General features: G+C 38.9%; 1 protein-coding gene across 1 annotated transcript; it reads right to left on the reverse strand.

The window, feature by feature from the left end:
• Positions 1-806: 806 nt before the first annotated feature.
• On the reverse strand, positions 807-21,927 carry LOC149302816 (alpha-aminoadipic semialdehyde synthase, mitochondrial-like). The gene is made up of 23 exons (XM_089482152.1): positions 21,718-21,927; positions 20,133-20,309; positions 19,371-19,455; positions 16,169-16,236; positions 15,116-15,262; positions 14,305-14,383; positions 14,102-14,229; positions 13,381-13,529; positions 12,741-12,863; positions 12,534-12,645; positions 11,700-11,759; positions 11,528-11,595; positions 10,968-11,089; positions 10,234-10,363; positions 9,540-9,650; positions 7,024-7,132; positions 6,630-6,770; positions 6,164-6,331; positions 5,058-5,153; positions 4,420-4,535; positions 2,518-2,606; positions 1,648-1,824; positions 807-925 (listed from the first exon to the last, which is right to left on the reverse strand). Exons 1-23 carry the CDS (start codon positions 21,925-21,927, stop codon positions 807-809), a joined length of 2,784 nt encoding a protein of 927 aa, XP_089338278.1.
• Between the last annotated feature and the right edge of the window lie 5,811 nt (positions 21,928-27,738).

Below are 27,738 nucleotides of genomic sequence, written 5' to 3' on the forward strand. Positions count from 1 at the left end.
TTTTACTTTTCTTGACCTGCCCATAAAAGACTGAGGATGCTATGGCCTTTAGCATTCGCCTCATTTTCCATTGAAGAATAAACAGCTCGATTAAATCTTGGTAGCTTTGGTTGTTTTCAAAATCTTTTGTTGACGAAATCAGATTTTCATAAATACTGAATACATACATAAAAAAAATGCTGAAGACATAAATTATACATTTTGAAAAGACATATGTGCAACTGGGATAGGATTATTTAGTTTCTCTCTTTGGGAACACTCATTTCAGGGGTTTGTTGTAACCAATTGCTTGTGATAAAACTATTAAAAGTAAGGTTTGCACAATCTACCTCTTAAGAGATGGAGAATAAAGCCCATTTTACTTACTGGACGATGCGAATGTGAAGTGATAATCTGAGACAGCTTTATGGGCCCTGGTGGCTCCTGTATTGTCAGAGACCAGCTCCACACTGAGCAGGGACTGTCTATATGTCTGGAGGAGGACAATTGTGCCAGCCTCTCTTTTAATACAAAGTTTGCTTAATCGCGAAAACAAACCAAAAAACCTCATTGCCACTTTATATGGGAAACCAATTGGGGAATAAACCCCCATGTTGATACCAAAGATTGGCGAAAAAATCCATGTCTTAAAAGAGCAGGCAGGAAAAAGTGATGTGAGCACAGATTTGGTGAGAAACGTTCATTCCAAAATGCAAAGACAGAACACCGTGCAATAAAAGGGAAGTGGATAAATTGTCAATGAAGAAAAAAAAAAAAAGAGAATGTTCCAGGATTGAAATATACATTTTTTTTTTAGGCATGGCGCATTAGAGTATAAATTTGCTCTTTGTGTTATAGATAATGCCCTCCTCCTTAACACGCTCAAGTATTGGTCCATAGATATTCTTGGTCAATGGAATTACCAGACCCTTGCTGTCAATTTCCCCTAAAAGATAAGGAAATAACACAGGATTATGACAAGGGCATGGATTTGTGTGAATTAAATTAGTAAAAACACATACATGAGAAAAGTCACAAAAATATTCTAATAGAGAAAAAAAAAATATATAGTATAAAACAACCACACTAAATTATTTTTTGTGCTCCATGTCCTGGATCTCGGTTGGAAATGTAAACCTTCACAGGGCTTTGAATGCAAACAATGATTATTAGGATTTCAGATTGAAACACTTGCGAGTGCAGGAATAGTCATAGGTTCATATTCTGATTGGGATTTAGCATGATATAGATATGCATGCTGGTAAAGAGATTCTAAAATCTATTTTGCCCACCCAGAAGCATTTTTTTCTACGGCCAGTTAAAATGCTTCAAGCTCAGAATGTGTGCGGCTCCATGTTGCATTTCACCAGTCTTGCTGCCACTCTTCATGATTTTGATTCAATGGAAAGATTACTTTATTTCTATTTATGAACACTGCTGGCTGATGAAAGATAACATTGCAATATTTCCTACGTATCTTTTTATAAGCTCCCTTATTAAGTGTTTCTGTCTGGTCATCCTAAATAAGAATCTAATGGGAGATAACCCAAGTAGTCTGCTCATTATCCCTGCTGTAAGAGTTTGTTTCTACTCATCCATCTGTGGATTCCCCTGACCCTCATCACATAAAATAGCTTTATCATGAAGGCAAACAAATTAAATACATACCATCCAGCACCATTTTTGCAGCAATGGCGGTGGGATAACCCACAGTTTTTGCCATAGCAGAGTAACCATTTACATCGCCGTACACTACTAAACTAATATTTTTGGCCTCCAGATGTCCAGAGGGATGTCGGATGCCAATATCATTTCTCATAACAATCACATCTCTTTCACCAGGACCTGGATAATAAAGAGAGAAAAGAATAAGGTAACAGAAATTCAGTCCTTTTCTGTGCTAGAGAAACTCCCTCTATCAAGCGGAGTTCAGCAATGGAAGCAAAATTAATTAGAAGGAAACTAAACATTTTAGGTTGATATTAGGCTTTACAGAATTGGTTTTATTCGCTTCTGATGAGAAGGATGATAAGGCTTGATTCATTTAATCTTCACTTTTGCCAGGACTCAGACCGATATGGTTAATACCATCTTCATATTTATTGTACTTTTTATTATTTTATGTAAACATCACCTTCACAGACCAAACGCCTTAAAGGAATAGTCATTACCTCCTAATACACCAGGCCACTTGAAAGAGTGGTCATGATGTTTATTCATATGCTAATAAAGAAATGGATAACGCTTCTCTGCTGCCTTTCCATGCCTTGCAGTCTAAGCCCTGGACCCAGATCTAAGGGCAGAAGGCATTGGCAATATGTATACACAGCGACAGAAAAATGGTACCCAACTGGTATCTAGAGGCAGCTAACCCAACAAGCTGGCCTAAGCAAACTGTTGTTCATTTTGGTAAAATAAAGTGATCAGAGAGGAGATTTGAAAGAAGAAAAAATAAAAAGATGTCTGAAGTACATGTTACAGATCACCTATTACTACAGTATAGTGGCATTTTCACTTAAAATGATATATCATGCCTACCAAATGAAAGCATGATTTCCAAGTGCTTAGCAAGAGCATCGATGATAGATTCTGCTACTGGCACTGGTTCCTCACTTAGTAGTCCAAACCTGTCGATGAAAAATAACATTCACATTTATTGAAAATAAATATAAAAAAAAAAAAAAAAAAAAAAAAAAGTTAAAAAGCAGTAAGAGCTCAATCTTGTCGACAGGTTTAGCTGAGTATTTCCTAAAAGTGAACTCTATCTTCAACTTAAAATTACCATTTTTCCAAGAAGATCAAACGCATTACTGCCAATATTTTAACATTTAGGTTAAACTATAGCAGGACTTGCAGACAGGCCCGGACTGGCCATCTGGCACACTGGACAAATGCCTGGTGTGCTGCTGCCCAATATCACTCCACTCAAACCAGGTCGGCTGCTCCAGTACAGCGCGCATCCACCGGCTAGACATACACGCCATGTGCTGCACATGTATAAAAACATGCCACCTCTTATATCCAACCATTGGCCATACTTATGTCATTAGCGGCCACCACTCTTAGAGTGTCAGGGATGCTTTATTGTCCCCAGTCTGGCCCTGCATGCAGACATTGGATATGCACTGGCAAACACAGTATAATTGAAATGTAATGTGTACACAAACATTTCTATATATAATGATTGCTAACAGCAATCACAGTCCCATCATGCCTAGGTTCCAGCGTTTACTGGTTGGATGTGTAAGTGCTGGTACCTAGGCATGATGGGACTGTGCTTGCTGTTAGCAATCACACTCCTATTATGCCAAGTCAGCCAGTACATACTGAAACCTAGCTAGCTGCCCCCCTTGTGTATTGATGCTGCCAGCAGTATGGGGTCTACACATCACTTACAGCCACCCTGTACCAGTATGTACTGGCTGACTTGGTGATAACAGCAATCACAGTCCCATCATGCCTAGGTACCAGCATTTACTGGTTGCCTGGGCATGATAGGAGTGTGATTTGCTGTTATGCCAAGTCATATTGCAAATTTTTTTGGCCAATTGTGGTGTGTTACCTACTTTTATTAAAAATTTGAGTTTTAATTATTATTTTTAAAGGTGGGGGGTCATTTTCGGTTTTGGCTAAGTGAACCGTGAATGTTTTGGTCCAGAATTTTCATTTTGGTGCATCCCTAGAATAAATAGAACTATTTCATTTTTAATTATCCTGAATTTGCAGTCACAAACCTTTCTAGGCCCAGAAATCAGTGAGAGGAAAAGTAAAGGTTTTGTGTTATTTACTTAATTTTAATCTGCATATTTTATTAAAGGCCATATTTTCTCACAGTGAAAAATGAGTGCGGCCCTCGCATGTATACAATTCTGATCAAGTGGCCCACTGCAGAAAAAACTTGGACACCCCTGTCATATACACACGCATAGCCAAACCGCACAGGACAACAACCTTCTTTTATCTCTCTCTCTATACATATAACAATTCCCTTCAATCTCACCCAATGTTAAGCCTCCAGATCCGATAATAGCTCACTGCTGGGAGCTGACTCTTACCACATCCACCATGGAGGAAAAGGGAAAAGAACTGAAGGAGTCCATGTGTGGTATTATATTACATACCCTTCATTTGACATCACATCCTGTTTCATCACTTCCTTTAGTGAACTGTGGGCGGGAAGGATTCTAAGAACGCCCACCTTAACCTATTCCCTTTGTTTATGGGGACAAGACAAGTTGCCACACCCTGCTTCACTTGTGTCCTTCACCTTTGTCCATGGACCAAGCCCCCTGGTTGCCTAAAACAGGGATTTCTCTCAAAGAAAATCTAGAATGCTGATCCTCCTGATCATCACTAGACCTCCAGTGGTGTCAAAAGGATGTAAACCAGCCAGGTCGCATGAAGACAGCAGCACCCCCTGAATAGGTACAGTTTTCTTACCATTCAACGGTTTCTAAGTTGCTCTCATCCTTTCCCAGTTTATTGAACACTATTTCTTTGAGAAGGTCGGGATTGGTTGTAGCTGGGACATTCAAAGTGTGGCACAGTAGCTCTCTCTGTACATTAGTAAAGTAAGCAATTAAAAGCACTTTTAAGTTTAACAATTCCATCAGAATATTAAATTAACTGCATATTGTCCATAGTCCGATTCATTCCAGCAACTAATTTTGTTTAAGGGAATGCCAACATGTAACAAAAAATAAATAAAAATTGCACAACAGTGAATACAATTCTTATTCATGTATTTTGTCTGCTCAACAATCAATTGTGCACTTGTAATACGATGGTTTTTTTATAAAGGATTGTGTGGGGTTGTACCCAAACCTCCGGAGCCCTCCAGGTCGCCGACATGCCCCAACTGACATCCATTAGGTAAAAGCTACTTGTTTACCTAAAGGCGCTTCCTCTTTAGGGCTATAAATTAAAGTTGCTTCCTATAAACTTAAGATGTTATCATCCTTTAAAAAAGTGTTTTAGAACCCAATTCTATACTACACTTTATTTACAAAAAAAAAAAAAGGTACATAGTCCATTTCCATATAATAACAATATAGAACACAGGGATCTGCTTTACTTACCCAAGATATCACTGGAGCGTCAATGGCCAGAAGCGGACAAGGTTCTGAATTAATTAATCCCAATTTCACAAAGCCACTCATTGCCTTAGCAAAACCCTGTATTAGAAAACATGTAAAAATTTGATTTTAAAAGGTTCATTAAAGGGAAATGGTCATTACAGCTTTTCACAATGCAAGTCCTTTAGACATTTGTTTAAATGTTAATTACATGGAAGCGGAGTATAGAGGGCTAGTAAGAGTGGAGTTTTTTGTGGGTTTTTTTTTTTTAATACAGATCTAAAGTGCAAAGTAAATGGTCATTTAACGGACTGTTTTTCATGCTTTGCCTTCTTAGCTCATGGGGACACACCATAAATCACACCTCTTATGCTCATCCAAGGGGTGAATGAACATGATGCTGCTGTGATCCATATCAAGTGCTAGAGTAGTTCGTAATCCACAACACAATTGATAGTTTAGCTGTTTATCCTATATACTTCCGTGATAATGCCTCTATCCCTTTGGCTAGAACCACATTGAGGAAGGGAATTTTCATGCTATACTTATAGCAATGTCTAGATTAATTTTATGAGACCAAACCTTTATCTTCAAGGGAATGGGGGTATGTAACCAAATGCATAAAACTCCAAGTTCATTTAATCTAGAAACGAATATAGTTTATTTAAAAAAAAATAAAATTCTATAGACAGATTTTCCAAAATATGGCAAACTTTATATCAAACATTACTAATACAATAATCAGTTGGATGTGGCTGTTATAAGGTCATCTTATTTTCTAAACTGCCTGCTCACTTTTTTTATTTTTGCACAATATACACATCATGTACCCCACTACTAATTATAGGAGGTCCGTACATAATAAAAAAATAAAATTATCTGGTTACTTAAAAATTCTATAAGCAAGGCCTAGAAAGCATTAATTTCCAGCTCCAGGATCATTAATCCAACACAAATAATGCATAGCTAAACCAGAGAGGATGTAGAGCATGACGACATGTTAATAGCTCTTTCAATAGGTCTTGACATCATTTGAAATTGTTTTTATCTAGCATTTTTTTTTTTTCAAACCCAGTTTATTGGTAACCGCAGTATTTTAAAATATGTACCTTATATCTCAGAGTCCCTCTGATTAAAGTATGGGCTGATTGGATCCCATATGGTTCAGCATACTTTGTACTGTCTCTGTTTGGAAAACCTTCCAAATTCAATCCTGGGAAGCAGTCCATGACTGTAACAGACTCAAGCAAGGAGCCACCTGCCTCAATGTTAACCACCTAAAAATAAACCAGCAAAGAATAAAAGTAATGTGGAGTTGCCACCTCCTCAGGTTAGTCCCATTCATTACACATGCAAGTAGTCATACACCATTATAAGTACACGTATAATAATAAAAAGATGATGTCAACCCATGCAGCAATCTGTGTTCATGTGATAATATCTTATTGCCTTACTTTTAATATTCAAAGACACAGTAAAAAGTTTGAGATTCAGAAAATCAATATGGCCTAAGATTCTACCTCACAAAAGACTTGTTTTATCCTGTTTTCCTCTTTTTCATTGGTTAATATTTACCTCTCCATTCTTCAGGTATGTTGCTGGTTGAATTGTATTCAGAAGGACACTCAATGGGCTCCAGCTAAACTTATACCTCAAAGGATTGTCTGAAAATTCAGGTGCAGGAAGACCTCCACAAAAGGAAATATACGATTCCACCTAAAAAGCCCAAACAGCCCATTAGATTAGATGCATCCCCCAGTTTCTGGTCAGAAAAGAAACAAAATTATTATTTTTTTTAAATAAACACATAGCCCATTTTGCAAGCTCTGCTGGAAAAGCATATTTCTAAGTGTTGCAAAATTCTTTAAGAATACACACAATCCTCCTATTATATACCTACTAAATTGGGTATTTCACAGAGGTTGAGGTTACAGATAGGGGGACCTGGACAGAGTTCCGTTACACTCACCTTGGCACCCACATCTTTAGCCTTGTCGAAGCATTCCATAGCCAACATATGGTCGAGACCTGGATCCAAACCCATTTCTCCAACTATGGTAACTCCAGCATCTTCAGCACTATAATATGCAGCAAACAGAAAAGTGAACGATAGTTTTTCTACTTCATTCTTTTGTATCGCCACCAGCTTTATGTTTTGGATACAAAAAATGTGTTCTTTAGTCCAAATACACATGCAAAAATAAAAACAATTTTACCAAAAAGTTATCCATTACAATGTTAAAATATTTACTTAAAAAAAATGTCCCAATAATCTGCAGTACACCTAATTTCCTACTCTGTACTTGTATATACCTAAAACTAGCCAAGTATTTAGTGTGTTAATTAGTTGTCAATAATTCAATTTGACTTCTTTACTGTAAAATGTAATAACAAAAACCAACTGGAATACAAATACATTAAATCAAACAAAATAAAATAAGAAATTAAGCATTTGTTCTAATATAGCATTAGTAGTATTAATGTACCATCTATAGGAGAACACGTGAATTAGGTTTTATAAACTTTAGAAGGCTAAGAGGCCTAAAATGGCTTAATTTGGCACAATTTCTATGTTCTGTTAATTAGAAAAGATGAATGATCTTACATGGTTCTCAAAACGGACCATAGTTGCCATCACTTGAAACAAATTTTCCAGGGACACTTTTCAGCACAGCTAGCAATTACTTTGTTGAAAGCTTAAAATTGTCCCAAAGTTCCTGCCACTCTGGCCAGGCCTCATACTTAGCATAATATGGTGCAGATTATATCACCAAGCTCACACCAACACTATCTAAGGATGCGGCAGATACATTTTCAGCACAGCATTTATTTCAGGCAGCTTTAGGTGGGTTGGGTATCCAGATGCGCTTCACTCAGAGAGCCGTGTCTACACCACAGGATATACATTAGGTCAAAAAAATAATTATACTGGGAAGTGAATATATTGGGGGTTGGAAATGGCAATTATTAAGGCCTACAAAATTGGAATTAATGATACGTTGCTTTGAAATGCTACATGAGGTTTTTGTGATCTACTGAGATTGACCATTTGAATACCTAGTGGATGAAAGCAAGAGATAGGAACATGGACATCCCACACGCTCATTGTAGCACCATGCACCGACACTCACCTCATATACACACACACGCTATATGCTGACACAGTTTAACTTGTACATTTTAGCCCTCTACACAGGTCATATTCTGGCGCTTGGCATCGATCGGTGGTGCACAGTATTAGGGACGCTGAAGGAGAGGTCTAAAGGAACAGGCATGGCGCTCCCTCAATTTTGGGCCAGTTAGTGGGAGATCCATGATCTCCCCAACTGGCCCTGCTCCTAAAACTGCTGATTTCCCAGGACAAGCTGCCAAATGCAGTGACTGTCCCAGGAAAAAAAAAAAACAGAACAGATGGCAACTGTTACTGCAAAATGTGTCCAATAATTTGGACTCTTCCTAGATGTACAAACACATTGTATTGATTCTTTTCTTTATTTTCTGACACAATTTATTCCCAATTAGCAAGTACATTCAATGCTGCATTACTTATGTGCTTCCCTTCTCCAATTGTTTGTACTCTCAAACAAGGAACAAAGTTTATAAAAGAGAGTTACAACCAACCACAAGAATGGATGATTGGCAGCGAGAACTTGACATTTAACAGTCAAACTTTAGATTCTTTCACATGTTCAATGTCTGCTTTTTGGTTTGCAGACAGCAGCTGGTTAACACTAGTCATAACAGAAAAGAGGGAGAACAGGGGATACCATAAAACAGGCACGCTGCATCAAAAGCTGCAGATATATTATTATTATTATTATTATTATACTTTATTTATAAAGTGGGGGCCGACAGATTCCACAGCGCTGTACAAAGAAGAAAATGTTACAGATAACGACAAGTACAATACAGCAATTGACATACAGATACAAGAGGAATGGAGGGCCCTGTTCCCTCAGGAACTTACAATCTAAGTGGATAAGGGGTGAGAAACAGGAGGCGAGGACTGCGTGGTAGTGAATGACGTTAATGTAGGGCGAGATTAGGGTTGTAAGTGGGTGAGAGTTCCTATTTGAACTACCAATTCAAAAGATCAGCATAATACTTGTTACATTGGACTAATCAGCTGGAAAAACAAGTACAAGCTGATGAAGGCTCAGAGACAAATGGTCACTAAAGTACCACCAGCCAAGCTCCCTAAAAACAGTGCCCAACCTTGACCATTTGACACGTATGATCTTATGCAGGTACATGACCCCTGGCATAGCACAGCAATTCCTAGCAAGCTCATCCGGCCAGCAGGAAGATAGCAAAATGGGCAGAAATTAAGCATTTGTAGGCGAGTTTACTTACCTACTGACATGGTATTGAAAAATTGAGGGGGGAAAAAAAGGGACATATTTAAATGTCATTTTCACTTTAAGAGGCTATTAAACTAGACACGATTATACAAAAAAAAACAAAAAAAACACTTAGGCGGTATACCTTTGCTGGAGCTCTTTCATGGAAGGTGTCATGTAGCTTGCCGTTACCAGATCTACTTTATTCTTTATACATTTCTTTGCCACCAAAGGATGCGCTGAGTAAGGCAGCAAACTAAATACCAAAAATAAAAGAAAAGGTTAGTATACTATGGTAGATAAGAAAGACAAACTGAATCTTTGAAACTAATCCTAGTTTGAAAGTAGATATAAAAAGAAACCATAAACAAAAACAATTAATAAAAACTGGGAGGATTCCTACCTACAAAACTGATATATCTAAAAACAATATCACATGTGGCATAGATGTGGCTGAGCAGACTGGTAGGTACACTCCTAGGTATCAACAGAGGAATAGAAAGACTCATTATCATAGTCCTGTCTAGCTTGCTTTCAATAATAAAAGATCACCCTTCATCTGAATAAACTTGATGTTAAATATGCCCAACGTGCGTTTCTACACAATTCTGTTGTATTGTCAGGGGATTCTCAACCGAGAACGAATATCCTTTGCAGTTTGCTTATTTTGTCTTGGGCTAATACAGCGATATTCAGCTTTCTTATCAAGATCAATTTTGAAGCTATTAGGTTAAGAGTATAAAGATTAAGCAAAAAAATAAAAAATAAAAAAGGCAAAGGCAACCTACCTAAATTGTGTTCTGCCCCAAAAATTCACTTAAATGTATTGCAATACAAACCTGATAACGAGGTCATGTTTCTTTACCAGGGAGGAAAGTTTCTCCTCATTCTTCAAGACATCCAGGGCCAGTGGGGTGGTGTTATTGTATTTCTTTGACAAGTGATCAACTTGATCCTTGATCACAGATACTAGAAATTAAAAATGTGGAAATATTTTTAGGATCCCTTGATCTAATCTTTATCATGTGACCTCTGTATTGTCTAAAATGCCTGAATGTTTTTTTATCTATATGAATAAAAGTTAATGTAAAAAAAAAAAAAAAATGACAACTGTGTCTCTCCATTGTTAAAGTGTACCTTTTAACCCCGTTCTACAGAGAATGCCAGGAGCAGAATGGGTAGTTCAATCTAAAGCTTTTCTGTCCTTACAGCTTCCTCTGAAAAGGGTGGACATTTGGTCTCCAAGATGAACAGTTCCCCTTGTACTGACCTTCTACACAGTTAAACAGTCATGAGATAGTTTGGCCAAGTACTCATCATAATTTAGTGCTTACATGCCACTTACGTGCCCTCCCTCAAATTCCAAAATATATCTTTCTTATGGATCTGTGACCAGGGTGTCAGGACATTAAACTGTTTGCGGTTTAGTTTGATGAACAGGACTTGAAGCTAAGTAGTACAGCTGCAAACCCCTTTCCTGTTCCCTTTCTGCCACACAAGGTTCCAAAGCCTCTCAAAAACAAACATTATGAGACACTACCCATTAAAAGTTTTAACTTTCCATTGACATTACCTGCAGTTATTTCAACACTGGGGTCCCTTGTAAGGTAACTTATGACAGGCTCAGAGACATAGCCAGATCCAAGCACTAAGATCTTCTTCTTTGTCCCCATTGTCATCAACTGTGCATACTCTCTGCAAGCAAAAACAAGCAATTATAAATGAACACAAACTAACTTTACAGGTCAACTTCATACAAACATGTGACTACTTTGGAAAGTAAAACAAACATTATTAGATACGCCAGTTATGTGCTCATCAAAGCAAATATGTCAGTTTCTCAAATTCTATAATTAAGTTTCAGAAAATGAAATAAATCTGTGCAGCTATGTCTACCGCATGCTGTTAGTGGGATTAAATGGAGACGGGTTAGAAGAAGGGATAGGACATCCGAACTGTTTCAAGCTAAAAGCCATGAAGGCGGCGAGAAAAACGGAACGCTTTATATAAATAGAGCCCATCGTTTGCCCCAGACGACACTTTCAGAAATTACATTAGCAAAAAGAACTAATGAGCAAGCAGTAGGCAGACGAAAATATATATAATGATCATTCGTAGCTGTGTTTTCTGTACCTGCTCTCCCTCAGCTTCTGTATATATTTATACTTCTTAGTCAACGAACCATTGGATGCAATCACCGCCTGCATTACAACACAACATGATGTATACACATTACACAATGTCAATATGCAGAACCCAAATAGCAGAATGATTGTGTCAATAAAAAGCTGTTAAGTGCACTTACATCTCGTACGACAGGACAAAAGCTCTCCTTCTCTAAAGCTTTGGATGCATCAGATGTAAGCTGTACAAATAAAAAGCTTAGATTATTAAACTGCTAAATGTAACAAACAAAACAAAATCAGAAACATTGAATTGGATACAAAATTTAGCTATTTGCTGCAGAACAGGTCCACTTAATTTACAATACTAAATGGAATAGACACATAATTGGACAACAGAGTAGAGATAACACTTATTTCAATTGAAAGGTGCTGTTCCGACTCTTAACTAAAATTATAATGCGGCATTAAAAACCTAATCCATAGTATGTCTGAATGTAGAGGCCAATCAAACACAAGGAAAGAGATTTAACTCACACAACATGCAGAGAGGTACTCGGTTGTCCCATGCACAAACCCTGAGTCATCTCACCATAGACAGAACAAGTGAGCGCAGAGAAAACTTATTACTCAACCTGAGTGTAGTGACATCTAGTGGTGATGACATGAAACTGTTTCACAGTATCTTAAAGATTGTTGTATTGGCAAACACTTTTTTAAATAGCAGTCTTGGTGAAGTTATGCGTGTTTTTTTTTTTTATTCCTGTGACATGAAGGTTTGTATTAATGCTTAATAACCAGCTTCAAAAATTTGAGGAAATTATACATGGTTATCCAATTGTTTAATTTTGTATGAATAGCACATAGTGGTCATTAGCTTGAATTTTTGCTCGTTTTGGTTAAGTTGTTATTTTTATTTTAGTTCTGAAGTATTATTTACTTCTATGTGTCTTGATGTTTCCTTTAAAACATGTTTAACATATCTAGCACAGGCTTGTAAAATAAATCTATCCTACCATTTCTTCAATATATGGAAACAGCAAGTCTCCAAAATACTCTGTTGCCTCAATTGGGAGTTGAGCTGGCAAATTGTCAATTGAGCACATCAGGATACCACAGCCTTCAACACTGTAAAAAAAACAAAAAAATGTAACAGATATTATATTATGCACAAAATGTGCATAAAAAAATAAATAAAAAAAGAATTGAAAAAAGGGTCTCACCTATCATGAATGATATGCTGGTCTGCATCATACATACAAAAAGGCATGTCAATAGTAGTGCATTCAGTCATAAACTCTATAGATCCTCCAGTGTCTGCAGAAATGTCACCAATAGCTAAAAGCCTGTAAAGAACAATGGTGGGTGTAAATGTTACAGTTGCACAACACCTGTACAATCGCCATGGAAATGGATCATATGTGTTTTTACCTCCGGTGCTGACCCAGGGCAACACCGCAAGGCGCCATCCTCACAGGAGGAGAGCATGGGTATGATGTCATATTCCAGTGCTCTGTTACATAAAGTTGTGTCTTTTAATGCAATCTAGTGATCTTTAAATTATATTATAATAAAACCTTCCATAGTATAAATGGGCCAGCTGGGAAGATCAGAGATCTCTCTTGTAACCTGCCATTAAGCAGCTGCACATTGGGAAGCCTGATGGCCCATGATCGGTTTCCCAGTTGTGTGGCCCAGGGGGCGGAAGTACTTATTGCCAGTCAGCATGGCAAAATACAATACTAAATATAAGTTAGTATAAAGCAGCATTGGGTTCTTCACCAGAAGCACTGAATCTTGGGAAGAAAATAAAAGTACAGAATATATAAGAAGAAGTAGAAGAGTATTAAAAACTGCTCTCACTTGTGTGGTAGCTTTGGGCATCCTTCTATCGCTGCTGATGTAGACTTCACAGGAGCCAACAGCCTTTGAGCGTCTTGCCTGTTAAGCAAACGTGGTGTATGTGGATCCCAGTAAATTCCATTAATCAAACACGTTGTGTAAGGAGCAATCTAATTATTACAAATGGAAAAGAAAAACAAAACAAAACATTTTTTTGCTAGAAAAGATATTTATTCAGGAAGAAAATCACAAATCCGCCTCAAACATCTCACTAAAGCCCTATGTAGTGTCCTCCTTTAGCGGTTTGAAATATGCAATGCTGCGAGGTATGTGCTATATTTTAACGCCTTATCATTGAAAGAGTTGAAAGAAAATGTTTAACTTTTTTATTTTATTTTTTTATGTAAGTGTTTGGATCTGTATTTTTCATCCCTTGATATGATCAACAAATAGAATTTTTAAACATTTCTTTAAGCCACATCAAGGTAATTGTATTGAACTACTTACTACAATTCTATCAAATCTTGGAGCAAGTCCATGCACTTGTGTTGAAATACTTTATAAAAGTGCTCACGGGTGCCAAGAACAAGAACCTGAGCTGTCATACTTGCCTCTTTGGTCGGAAGGGTGTAGGTTTTTGGCAAGCTTCACTGTAGTGTGGCTAGTAAAGAAGTCAATCACACCGTAGTCTGACTGCATTCCGACTGCAAAAGCCCCCCCCCCCCATGTGTATAATACTCACATCTGTGTTAAAACGGGAGGTGTAAAGCTCAGGATTCTTCTCATACTCTATTGGGTCGTGTATGCCATCAGTTTTCCTAACAAGATGATGGTGACGACTTAAAACTGTGCCGTACACTTTCCTGAGATCTAAGAGGAAGGTCTCAAAGTCAGTACTTCCAAACAATTATACAATTTCACACCTTTGAATGAGAATTTGTTTACCTCCATTTTTGGATACTTCTTTCAATTCATGTGGTTCCACAAATTCACAAGGAAGCTCGTTAATTATTTCCTGTGCGCCCTAAAAGAAAGCACAGTACTTAGCAATGATATAATGGTAATAAAGGAGAAGGAAGGAAGATATAAAGGAATGAAGGAGGAGACAATAATGATAAATGGCATTCTAATCAATGGCAGTAATAGCAAGTACACAAACTGTATTCAACAAACATCTTCTTTCCCTTAACACAGCAAGAGGTTACACCACACTACTGGTAACAGAGATGGCAAGAACATAATTTGATCTATACATTTGCAACTTAGCACACAACTAGATCAGGATCTATACTTTTAGTGCACTCCACATATCTATGGTGCAGTCATTAGTGACAACGCATATCCCATAAAGATAACTATACCTGGGAACTCTTAGGGCTTGACCCAGAGAGACTCAGGGTGAAGGGGCAGATTCTCAGGGTCACACAGTCTAGAGCGGATCACTGCAGTGATTATAGACAAGACTCACAGTTGGTGCTTTTGCTACAAGTATCTTATGGTTGATATCCGTACTTCAACTCAAGTGACGCAATTAGAGCAATTTGGTTGGCACATTTAGAGTGTAACTACATAGAATCTTTACAATGAGCTATTAAGGGTTACTATTTTAAGAGTCTCAGGGCCAGCTCATTTAGAATGTTCCCAGGTATGCAAATAACCACAAAACATGATAATGGGTAGGTAGTGAGGTACATCCATACACAGCTTCCTTCTAATCATATGTGATATGCAACACGTATGTAAAGACATTTCTTACCTTTGATACATTCCCTGTGCCGGTAAACACGAAGGTAAGCGGCCCGATGGATTTGGGCATCAAGCCGAGGGATATCTCATAGCCTGCATCCCTCACTGCTTGCACTGCCTGGCTGCTGTTCCTGTAGTTATGGGCCATCCCAATGTGCTGAAAGCAAATAAGATTGCAGTAATAGTCGTCGTCATCAAGACAACATGTCATATAATATAATAGATGAGAGTTGGTACCGTGTTAGCCGTAGAATTACAGGAGACAAGTGGAGTTTGAATGATACCTTTATTGGCTAACTGAGTAAATATAGATTATTAGCCAATAAAGGTATCATTCAAACTCCACTTGTCTCATATAATATAATGAACACATTGTCCAGTAGTATATAAACTCGCCGCTTGTGCTTCGAACATAATATCTGCAATCATGTACAACACCATAAGGTACAGAATGTGTGCTTTAAACTTCTGTTATGCCCAGAGTGTAGTGTGATGTTCAAAACAGCTACATTCAAATATATTAAAAATATAAAGAAACCCTTACGAAAAATTACTGCAGTTTTTCTGAAGTAATACTGCAGTTTTTTGGACATGAAAAACTGCAATACTGCACTTTTACTGCAGTATTACTGCACATTTACTGCAGTTGTACTTCACTGTACTGCAGTTTTATTGCGGGATTACTGCACATTTACTGCACTTTTTTTTTTTTTTATATGGCAAACCTGCAGTTGTACTTCAATGTACTGTAGCTTTATTGCATTTGTACTTCCGTACAAAAATAACTGCAGTAAAACTGCAGTACAGTGAAGTACAAATGCAGTAAAACTGCAGTAAATGTGCAGTAATACTGCAGTAAAAGTGCAGTATTGCAGTTTTCTCATGTCCAAAAAACTGCAGTATTACTTCAGAAAAACCTGCAGTAATTTTTTCGTAAGGGAAGTGTTAAGATAACTATACAGTTTTGCCATGAATATTCACAGAGAGATATTTTAGGATTATACTGTAGTAGAAGTAGTATTATAGAATACGCAAAATAAATTGGGGGAAAAAAAATACTCACCATGAATGGGGTGTGATGTCCCAGTGCAAGAAACCGTAGACCCAAGCCATGCAACATATTGATCATTCCTGCGTTATTAACATAAACATATGTTAAGCTCTTTCTGAACACACAATGACACCTTTGCCATTCACTATGTATTAAATTGCATTTGATTTTATTGTAAAAGGCCATTTATTTCGCACATATATTTAAAATGTGATGGTTTGTATACGGAGGCTTACTTTACTTAGGTGCTTCCCTAGGGCAGAGTCCCAAGCCGCCGCCATCATCCTCAATGCAGAGTGCTAGGGTATGATGTCAGCAGCAGCTTTTTATGGATACTATGGAGGTTGGCATAGTCTTCCATTGTGTAAATGGGCTGGTTGGGAAAACCCAACTCATTGAGCAGAGGCATCCCATTGTCTAATGCTTGAAAAAGTGCTTGCAGTAAAGCGTGCTGAAGCTCATGCAAAATTGACTCCAATGTAAGTTTTATTTCAAAACAATTATATGATGCCACTTTTTCCTAGGTGCTAAGAATGTTTGCAGGTATGAATTGATCACAGTCTTCTACAGCTCTTACAGTAAGATCTATCTACAGAAAAGGTATCTAAATTAAATATGTATCTTTAAAAACCTTACTTGGGTACATAGTTATTAATGGGCGACAAAGCTGCATAGAAGCTGTTTAACTCCTTGATGACAATTGCCGGTCCGGGCACGTCACGGAAATTCAAGTCGATAACGACAAATGATGTGCCAGGACCGGCACGTCATTAAACGGGTGCGGAAAGCGATCTATTTTCGCTTTCTGCACCAAAACGGCATTGGTGTAATGCCTCGACCTCGAGGCATTCAGCAACGCCATTATCGGCACAAAGGGGCCATCTCTGGCCCCTCCCCGGGGCGTCAACATCCGCCATACTTTGTATGGCGGCGGACGCCCGCTTTAAAAGCGTTTAAACTTAAATGGTGTCGCTGGAATGCCTCGATCAGGAGGCATCCAGCGACACCAAACACTTACCTGGGGATGGACTGTGACCGCTCCGGAGAGCGGTCACAGCCGCAGCTGCCGGTGATCTTCGCCATCAGCAAGATGGCAGCGGTCCGGGAAAATTCAATAAAGAAAAACAATAAAGTCTGGCTCCACTTGCAGGTTGAATATAGGTACTGCATTCAACCATGCAAGTCAATGGAGCTCAGCTTTCTAATCACAGTGTGATTAGAAAAAATAAATTAAAAATAAAATAAAATTAATAATAAGTAGAAAAAAAATAGTAAAAAACGAGTAAAATGTAAAAATAATTTCCCACTGATGTCACTATCAGGGGAACCTTCAAGGTGGAATTTTTTTTTTTTAAAAATTAAAAAAAAAAAAAAAAAAGGCAAAAAAAAAATATATATATAAAAAATATATTTTTGTGAGCAAGTCCTAATATTAGCATATTAGCTTAAAACAATTATAGCATGGAAAGAGTTAAAATACTGGCATATTAAATGCCCATGGGGTGTCTACTTTTAAAAAATGTATGATTTGATGGGGTAAATTGAATTGGCCAGGTTCAACAAGGTCCCAATTGACACGGGGGGGAAGGATGGCCACACATCTAATTTCCAATTAGAAAAATGCACACGTACCAAATGTGGCCTTTTAGTTCCCCCCAAAAATGACAAACCCATGCATGTGGGGTATCACTGTACTCAGGAGATGTTGCTGAAAACATATTGGGGTGTCGTGTGACAGCGGCATATACCAGGAGCTGTAAATTCATACATAAAGTAGGTGTGTGTGGGAAAAATACACACACAAAAATACTACTGCAAACTTTGAAAAAATGCTGGTGGTAAAATGTGTGCATGCAAAGAGTTAAAATACCAGCATTTAAAATACCCTGGGGTGTCTAGTTTTCAAAAATATATGGTTTTGTTGGGCATACTGAAATGGCCCGGCTCAAAGATGTACCAAATAGGGGATGGGCAGTGGATCCCCAAATGCCAAAGTTCAACATTGAAAAATGTGCATGCCCCAAATGTGGCCCTTTTGCCCCCGAACAGCCAGGCAAAATCATTCATGTGGGGTATCACTGCGCTCAGGAGATGTTGCTGAACACATATTGGGGTGTTTTGTGATAGTGACATATACGAGAACTTTTTAATTCATACCTGAAGTAAAATGTGTGTGACAAAACAAATGCAAAAAAATGACTATCACAAAGTTTGACAAAGACTGGTGGTAGATATGGTGCATGGAAAGAGTTAAAATACTAGCATTTGAAATACCCTGGTGTGTCTAGTTTTCAAAAATATATAGCTTTATTGGGCATACTGAAATGGCCCGGCTCAAAGATGTACCAAATAGGGCATGGGCAGTGGATCCCCAAATGCCAAAGTTCAACATTGAAAAATGTGCATGCCCCAAATGTGGCCCTTTTGCCCCCAAACAGCCAGGCAAAATCATTCATGTGAGGTATTGCTGTACTCAGGAGATGTTGCTAAACACATATTGGGGTGTTTTTTGATAGTGACATATACCAGAACCTGTTTATTTATACCTGAAGTAAAATGTGTGTGAAAAAACAAATGCCAAAAAATTTCTACCATAAAGTTTGACAAAGGCTGATGGTAGAATAAGTGCTTGGAAAGGGTTAAAATACCAGCATTTGGAATACCCTGGGCTGTCTAGTTTTCAAACATATATGATTTGATGGGGTAAATTGCATTGGCCGGCTTCAAAGATACCCGAAATGGCACATGGGGGGAAGAATTACCAGATTTGGAAAAAATGGCTTTGAAATAGCAAAACACTACCTGTACTTATTGCTCCATAATGTGCAGAAAAAAGCAAAAAAAACATTGGGTATTTCTAAACTCAGGACAAATAGTAGAATCTATTTAGCAGGTTTTTTTATTACCTTATATAGATGTGTAAAAGATTTTTTAACTAAAAGTTAGAAACAGTCATTTTTTTCTAAATTTTTCACCGAATTTTATACTTTTTTTAATAGTAAATAATATGATACAATCAAAACAATGTCATCTAACAAAGCCCTTCTTGTGCTGAAAAAAACAATATCTAATGTGTGTGGGTTCAGTAAACGGGAAAGAAGAAAATTACAGCTAAACACGAGCAGCGCAGAAATGTTAAAACGGCCATTGTCACGAAGGGTACAAAAAGTAAAATCAGCCTTTGTCACGATGGGGTTAAATAATATAACAGTACCTGCTACCCCAGCCCACTGTCCAAAAGCCACTACTCGGGTTCCCTTATGATCCACCATTTTCTCATAATCAATCAGTCGAATGTCCTATATAAAGAAAAGAAAAAGAGGAATCACAATGGACAATGTCGACATTTTCATTCTTGCTCAATCACCTTGACATGAGTCAGTTGACTATTACCATGTAGAAAGATATTAAACCATGTTGTGAATGCTTTACTATATTATCACAGCCCGTCTTTCTCAATGTGTTCTTGAGATATATATATATATATATATATATATATATATATATATATATATATACACACACACACATACACACACACAATATAAATGTATGTAACTGTCATCTAGGCTGTCCATTGCCATGGAAAGATACTTATGTGGAAGAACCTTGTGCAAACTATCAAGTGTCAATCACATGTCTAAGCAAATTTTGCACATCAGAGTCACCATATTTAAGACTATACGCCATAAATAAATGCAAGAAAAAAATATATATAATCTTCTGAGTCTCAGAACCAATAAATTAAAATAATTTGGAGATCAATGACTATATATTAATAGGAAAGACATTACATTAAATAGTCCTGCTCAAGATATATTTTGTAAGATTCTCAATATCCAGTTTTTATTATCATAAAACAATTGTATTTCAAAACGAGATAAACTCAATAAAACAAAAATCATTGGAAGGAATCACAGTAGAATATATGTGCAGTATGCCGTTTATCACGCAGTGGAAAGGTAGCTAAGCTTACCAGCTTTAGAATTTCATCCAATAAGGACATATTAGCCTCTTGCGCTTTAATGGTATGTGAAAAGAATGCATAAGTCTTTTTGGGAATAAGTTTCTCCTCCGGAGGTCTCTTCACTCCAACAATCAAAGACGCGTCCGATATATCTTCTTGAATAATTCCACCAGCTTTCATATACTCCTAGTAATAGAAGACATGAAAGATGAAGGAAAGACACTGCAAGTTCCCCTTCTCTCTGTATATGTACTGTAATTGCAGAGATATCACAAGAGTGTTATGATCACAGCTTGCAGTTTAACATGGATGATACACTTTACCCATCAGTCTATATTTTATACAATTACAGGTATTGCATTTTGTCAATATGTCTAAGTGAAACTAGTAAAAGAAATACACATTATATATAATCCCTTCATATTTATTACATAGTACTGTGAATTAAAAGGGGACACACACACACACACATATATATATATATATATATATATATATATATATATATATATATATATATATATATATATATATTACACACACACACACATTTATTCATAGGGCAGGTGCAAAAGGGGCTTCTGCCCCAAAAGGTTTGTGCAATTTGTAAAATAGGTGATAACAGGAGTGCGTGCCTTATTCATATTTATTCACTATAGGAATTGCATTACATTGGTTCAGCAGCAGTGAAAGAATTTTAACTGTGTGAGTACCACATTATACTTATTGGTGTACACATATATATGCAGTGTTTGCTGACTAGTTCTGCATTTATTTTGGGTTGTTCGATAAAGCAGGGTCAATAGCCTGCCTTATTATTTTAGTTAATAATATCCTCAATAAAGAAAGTAGTAAGACTTTAATGCAAAATGGACAGTTGCTGCAACGTTTCAGAATTATCCACAACCCTCTAATCAGTTGCCTTTTTTATAAAAAGTGATCTGTCGCAGCTTAAGGGAATCATGAAACGACCGTGCAAATTTACTGATCCCCTTGTGTTAAATAGATGCGGACAAAAGATTTGGGTTGATAAATCACCTAGGGACTGGTGAAATCTTAATTCATACTGCACATCAAAACAAACAAAAAAAACCAAACACGCAGCAAGGTCAGAAATTAAGACGCCTTGACGATATTGAAACATTTCAGCAACACCCACTTATCTTATGAGATTGTTGATCGTTTCCTAAGCTCTTTTTAAGCAGTCATTTTGGGGTTTTCTGAATGGCTCAATATTGAGACATTGCAGCAACACCGTTGCTTGCTTTCTACTCTCGTTCAACCCCATGACGTGCCAGGCACACCACTGGTCCTTAACGGGTTAAAAACCCTAGTTTTAGCATAATATATTATTTTCAGACAGCTGCATATTATTTGTATGTGTTCTAGAAGCTACCAGATAAAAGATGTTTATTGGAACAAAATGAGATAAAAGTTTTTTTTTTGTCAGTGCTGACCAACACTACTGTATACAGCACTGTATATCTTATGCTTGAGGAGAGAAATATTTTCCACCCTTGGGATTTCCCTTTTTCAATTATTTTCTACTGAATATTAGGTTTCATAATATAAAAGAGAATTTTAAGACGGAGACCTTTTCATGGATGGCTCGTCTATTTGATGGCTGTACCAATACTTTGTACCCCAGGTTTGTAAGTTCTTTAACATGCTTTGGTGCAAGTGGTGCTCTTCTTTCCCAGGCATTGATGTCCTCCCGTCTAATAGCCAGTACAGCCCTGTGATGATGTCGCACCAGATGGACAATCCGTCCATTATATCTTTTACACTTGAATATCTGCCACATGTTGAACGCCTAAAGAACGCAAAATAAACACAAGATCAGATACGCACTTAACATTATACCCTTCGTCCACCTTAAGATAAATTATTTATTGCACATACATTATGAATGTGTCTCTCTAACTTGCTCAGAGATATGTTAACTTAACAAATAATGTAAAATTTTATTTTACAATAGGGCTGCTGCATATAAAAGTTTGTCTTCCATACTGATAAATTATTGAGCATTATATGTACTGTACACACACGCACACAATGCGCTATAGAGAGAGTGTGGGCATGTTAATACACGCTATACAAATATACATATTTCAGCCAATAATAACTATAGAAACACTTGTAGTGACAATTTATGAGTCTAAGTTTTTGTTAATGTGAGAGAGTGTTGTGTAAATATGCGCGTATATGGGTTACTAACTTGTTGCAATTAAATGCATTGTGGATAAATACACAAATATTTACCTGGTTTTAAATTCTCCCTTATGGGAGGAACAATCTTTAGAAAGAAGAAAAACAAGTCTTAGTTGGTAGATGAGTAATCAAGGATCCAACTCAACCGCCTGTCTTCTATTGCTCTCCATTAAATATTAGGTACTTCATAAGCACCAGGTTATAACATCAGATGAAGATGGGTATACATGGGAGAAAGGGTCACAAGGCAGTGACCCCCAGGATCAGATTTAGTTAGGACATGGAGCTCATTATCACTTACTAGAGAGTTACAAAGCAAAACAGATAGCGGTCATCTATTTTAATTTGCGACATGCAGGATTCGGAAGAGTAAAATTCCCCCCGGCAAACTATTTTGAAGTTCCACTACGTGATATAAGTAGTCAGTCTTAGGTGCGGTATGGATTGTAACAAGGTTATTATACCAAACGGAAAGCATTCAGTAAATGCCTTCAGCCATTAACATCCTTAAACACACAGCGAGAGCAAAAACATCTGAGAACACTGTGTGCCTTTGCTAAAAAGTTACAGTAAAACTCCGATCAACAAATGATTACAGCTGATAAGGCATGGGACACAAGGCTGAAAGGAGAACTCCTACGTCTGCCAGACATGTCTTCTTCTGTGAACTGACATACAATCCTGTGTGGTCATACTCACCACCTGTCTCATCATATGCCTATGTATGGTGTGCAGTAGGCATGTACATATAGATATATCATCTGCCTTATAACTGATAGTAAAGCCATATGAAGTGTGACTCTCTGTGAGTACTATAATTGCCAAATATTAGAACATTTCTCTTAACTCTCTCACCTGGAATAGAACGTTTAACACATACAAATCATACATTAAATTAGACTAAATATATTAATGCAGATCATAAAAGTATGCAGAATTGAAGTTAATATTTTCAGCAGACCAGGGGGGAGGAGATTCACAATCCAGATGCTTTATACGGGCCCAATAGATCAGGATGGTTATTTGCCTTCAATGCAATTATTGTTTAGATGTGTTAGTTATTTCTAGCATCTGATAGTAAAATAAAGGAGATCAATGAACATGTAATACAGAAAGGAACATGCTATTAAAGTCACTAGACGGGGTACTCGGCACCTAGATGTAGATCCCTTCCATTAATAAAGAGGATTATATTTAATACCTTTAGAACTAAACAAAGATACTGTGCGCTCGCGATCGGCTAGTGCAGCACGCGTGCAGTGTTCTACATATACAAATAGTGCACAAGTAGTGGATCGGGGAGAGACAACGGCAGTCTAGAGCAGATAGCGGTCTTTGTGAATCCAGTCCGGGCACATCACTCTGCAGCACTGACACAAGATGCACGGGCCTGCGGGATTAGTTATCAGATAGCAGGAAGAAAAACCACAGCACCAACGAGGCCGCTCAGCAGAACAAAGAGGCTAAAGTCACTATTCACTATGACACCTACCTTGCACCAGATTAAAGCGTGACTACAGTCAGTGCAGGAAGATAAAGGCGCCCCACCCCCTCTACCTGACCTATCCAAACAGCTGGAGTGAAGTCACCGGATCAGGAACAGTCAAAGGGTCTATTTACAGAACTTTAAAGCTCCTAACTGCAGCCAATGGGCATCCACAGCAGGACACAGCCTCCCAAATCAGCCAATAGGTGAGGGTAGGAGCGGTGACGTAGAGCGCGGCCCTCCCTATGCGCCCAGGCACTCATATTGTTGCGCGGCATGTGGAAGTGCTGACAGGCTGCCCACGCACCGGTCACACGCGTGCCCCGACCGGGCAGTGTGAAAAGCCTTGACAGGGTCTATGCGTATGGCAGAGAAGACGTACACAGGAAACGGAAACCAGAGCCAAACTGCTGAGGGTTCAGAGTAGATTTGGCGCTGAGGGTTAAACTAGCTTATAAATGCTGACGGTGTTTAATTAAACCGAATTCCGTATCCGTGCCATAAGAGAAAGTGATAATAACTAAGAATAGGTATGTTTAAGAGGGAAGAATTGCCTTAAGTGAACCCGTCACCTGAACCAAAATGTATATTACAAAGAATTTATGTACAGTAAGGATTGGACAGGGTTTTTGAATCGCATATGCCTCATATCCGTACTTCCATCGTGTAAACTCGACTAGCGATGTATTTGCGTATACATGTACTGTATGACCAAAAGTATGCGGACGCCCCTCCTAATTATTGCGTGTTTAAGCCACACATTAACAGGTGTATAAAATCCAGCGTATAGGCAGCCATCTCCATAAGCAAACATTGGCAGAATGTGCTGTACCCCAGTAACTTTAAACATGGCACTGTCACAGGATGCCTACTTCACCACAAGTCTGTTCATGAAACTTCTGTCCTTGTAGATCTGCATGCATACACACATACACTGCCCTTACACACACTGTATTTGCTATTTATTATTGTGAAGTGGAAGTGCCTAGGGGTAATGGCTCAGCAATGAAGCGGCACACTGTGCACACTCAGAGCATTGCGCTGAAGGACATAAGCGTGTAAGAATCGCCTGTCTCTGCAGCAGCTCCGTAGCTAGCTCCTTTTGCGCCCGAGGCAAGAATGGAAAATTGTGCCCCAAGCAACTTTTTTACTGATGTTAGTTTATTTACACTTCCCTTACACACACCCAGGGCCGGCCCGACAATGGAGCCAAGTGGGGCAACCGCTCCAGGCGGCACTTTTGAAGGGGCGGCACTTTGCCGCCCCAAGCCCTTTTTTTTTTTTTTTTTTTAAAGCGAAAGAGAGAAAGGGGCGCCGAGTGGTTTTCGCTTACCAAGCTGTCAGTACCCGCTCGGCGCCCCTCTCTCTCTCCTCTGCGGTGAGTCTCCCTGTTCGGTCTCGGTGCCGTCTTGTAATGCTGAGGGCCGGAAGATTTCCGGCGCTCAGCATTACAAGCCGGCAACCGAGACCTAACAAGGAGACTCGCCGCAGGACTGCTGAAAGGTAAGTACAAGGGGGGGGGGAAGGGTAGATAATGGGGGGGGCGGCAGGGACGGAGGGAGAGGAAGGGTAGATAAGGGGGGGGTGGCATTTTAAAATTCGCCCAAGGTGGCATTTTGCCTTGGGCCGGCCCTGCACACACCTGCCCATTAACACGCATATACACACACTACCCTTACACACATTTGCCCATACACGCTGCCTTTACACACACACCTGCTCATTAACACGCATATACACATACACTGCCCTTACACAGGACTGCCCATACATGCTGCCTTTACAATCACCTGCCTTACACCCCTTTCTCCCCATCTCTTACCTTTCTCATCCTCCATCCTATCATGGGAGCGCGAGGTCAGTCATTTCAGGCCTCAGCTTTAGTGCTCCCTAATCACTATGCGTCTGCTATTGTAGCAGAGCATGGGGGTACAACGTCATATTCCGGTGCCCGGCATAATTTGCCAGAGCATAGTCATTAGGGAGCACGGATGCTGAGGTCTGAAGTGCCAGACTTCGCGCTCCCTAACGTTGGGCTGGTTAGAGGGGGATTGTGATCTCCTCAACCAGCCCTGCTAATTGGACACCTCCTACTCAGACCGGCGCTCATGGTGACTGGGTACACACTGCCCACAGGGGCGCCCGATGAGCAGCGCTGGTTGGGGAGATCACAATCTTGCAGCTGCCTCAGCACCGTGAAGGCTGGCCCAGGGGAGGCAGCCTTTCTGCTCTCCCCTCTCCTATAGAATCACTGCTGTTTTTTAGGGGCTTTGTGGTGAATCACATTGCTGGCAGCAATGTGATTCACCATGGGCCCCCTAGAATGTGTTTAGATGGCTAGAGGGCTGATTAGGGAGATCCAGGGGTGTACCTAGAGTATTTGGCACTCGGGGAAGATCCTGTAAGTTGGACCCCCCACGCACACACACACACACAAAAATAAAATCTGGAAAAACAAATGAATAACTCATAAATAAATTAAATAATTTTAAATAAAAAACATTTTCTGAACAAATATGGTACAGCGTAATTCCCGCTACTATACACTGACCCAGACATTGATGGTAGTGCAGCATAACCCCTATTATTATACACTAAGCCAGACATTGACGTGGTAGGCCTCTGCCCCAAAACAGCCTACCTGTACCACCGCTGCCCATTTAGCAGCCTGCCTGTACCACGCTGCCCATTTTGCAGCTTGCCTGTGCCACCACTGCCCATTTAGCAACTTGCCTGTGCCACCGCTGCCAATAAAAGGAATGGAGCACTATAGTTATGAAGAAAGGTTAACAAATTTAAATCTGTTTAGTTTAGAAAAACGGCGCCTCAGAGGGGATATGATAACATTATATAAATATATTCGGGGCCAATACAAACCATTGTGTGGAAATCTGTTCATAAACAGAACTATGCATAGGACACGTGGTCATGCGTTTAGACTGGAAGAAAGGAGATTTAATCTAAAGCAGAGGAAAGGGTTTTTTACAGTAAGGAGAATAAGGATGTGGAATTCTCTGCCTGCAGAGGTAGTTTTATCGGAGTCCGTACAGATGTTTAAAGAGCAACTGGATGGATACTTGGAAAAACATAATGTTCGGGGATATAATCTTTAATTATGGGGAAACAGCTTATTGATCCAAGGAGAAATCTGACTGCCATTTTGGGGTCAAGAAGGAATTTTTTCCCTGGTTAGTGCAAAATTGGAAAGAGCCAAACTGGGGTTTTTTTGCCTTCTTTTGGATCAACAGCAACAAATTAACAGATATAGGAAAGGCTGAACTTGATGGACGCATGTCTTTTTTCAGCCTATATAACTATGTAACTATGTAGTCCTGCAGGCTGCAGCTGCTGATCGGGTGGCTGTGCGCCCTCTCGCAGCTGCGCCAGACTGCTCTGGAAGCAACATCAGCACAAGCACTGTGTTGGAAGCTTCATTAAATGGGTTTCTGTGGCTGAGCAGCTGCACACAACCTGAAGATCTATGTGCAACACAAAGTGTCAGGTGGAGTGATGTAAAGCACACTGCTCAGAGGGTCTGATGGACGAATCTGAGTTTGGTGAATACCAGGAGAAAGCTTCATATTCTTATTCTATTGTAATGTTTTGTGGTGGTGTTTGTAATGTTTGGTCGAATAATAGTCTGGGGCTGTTTTTCAGGGTTTGGGCCCCTTAGTTCCAGTGAAGGGTAGCGTTCATGCATACATAGACATTTTAGACACTTTTAGCTTTGTGGCACTGGTTTGGTGAAGGTCCTTTCCTATTCCAATATGACTGTACCCCTATAAATATATGATTTGGCGAGTTGGGTGTGGAGGAACACTGAGCACCTTTGAGATGAATTGGAACATTAATTGCGAGCCAGTCCTTCACATCCAATGCCTGACCTCACAAATCCTCTTTTGGCTGAATGTGCAAAAA

The sequence above is a fragment of the Sceloporus occidentalis genome, unplaced genomic scaffold (genome assembly GCF_023333645.1).
Source record: "Sceloporus occidentalis isolate IW3139 unplaced genomic scaffold, rSceOcc1.0.p SCAF_17, whole genome shotgun sequence".
Classification (NCBI taxonomy): domain Eukaryota; kingdom Metazoa; phylum Chordata; class Lepidosauria; order Squamata; family Phrynosomatidae; genus Sceloporus; species Sceloporus occidentalis.

Excerpts from the sequence above, each read along its gene's own strand:
- LOC149302816 (XM_089482152.1), bottom strand. The coding sequence starts at position 21,927 with ATGTGGCAGATATTCAAGTGTAAAAGATATAATGGACGGATTGTCCAT. Across the intron at positions 20,310-21,717 it reads GACGAGCCATCCATGAAAAG|GAGTATATGAAAGCTGGTGG; the intron begins GTCTCCGTCTTA and ends TTCTATTACTAG. Across the intron at positions 1,825-2,517 it reads GGAAATCATGCTTTCATTTG|GTCCTGGTGAAAGAGATGTG; the intron begins GTAGGCATGATA and ends TTTATTATCCAG.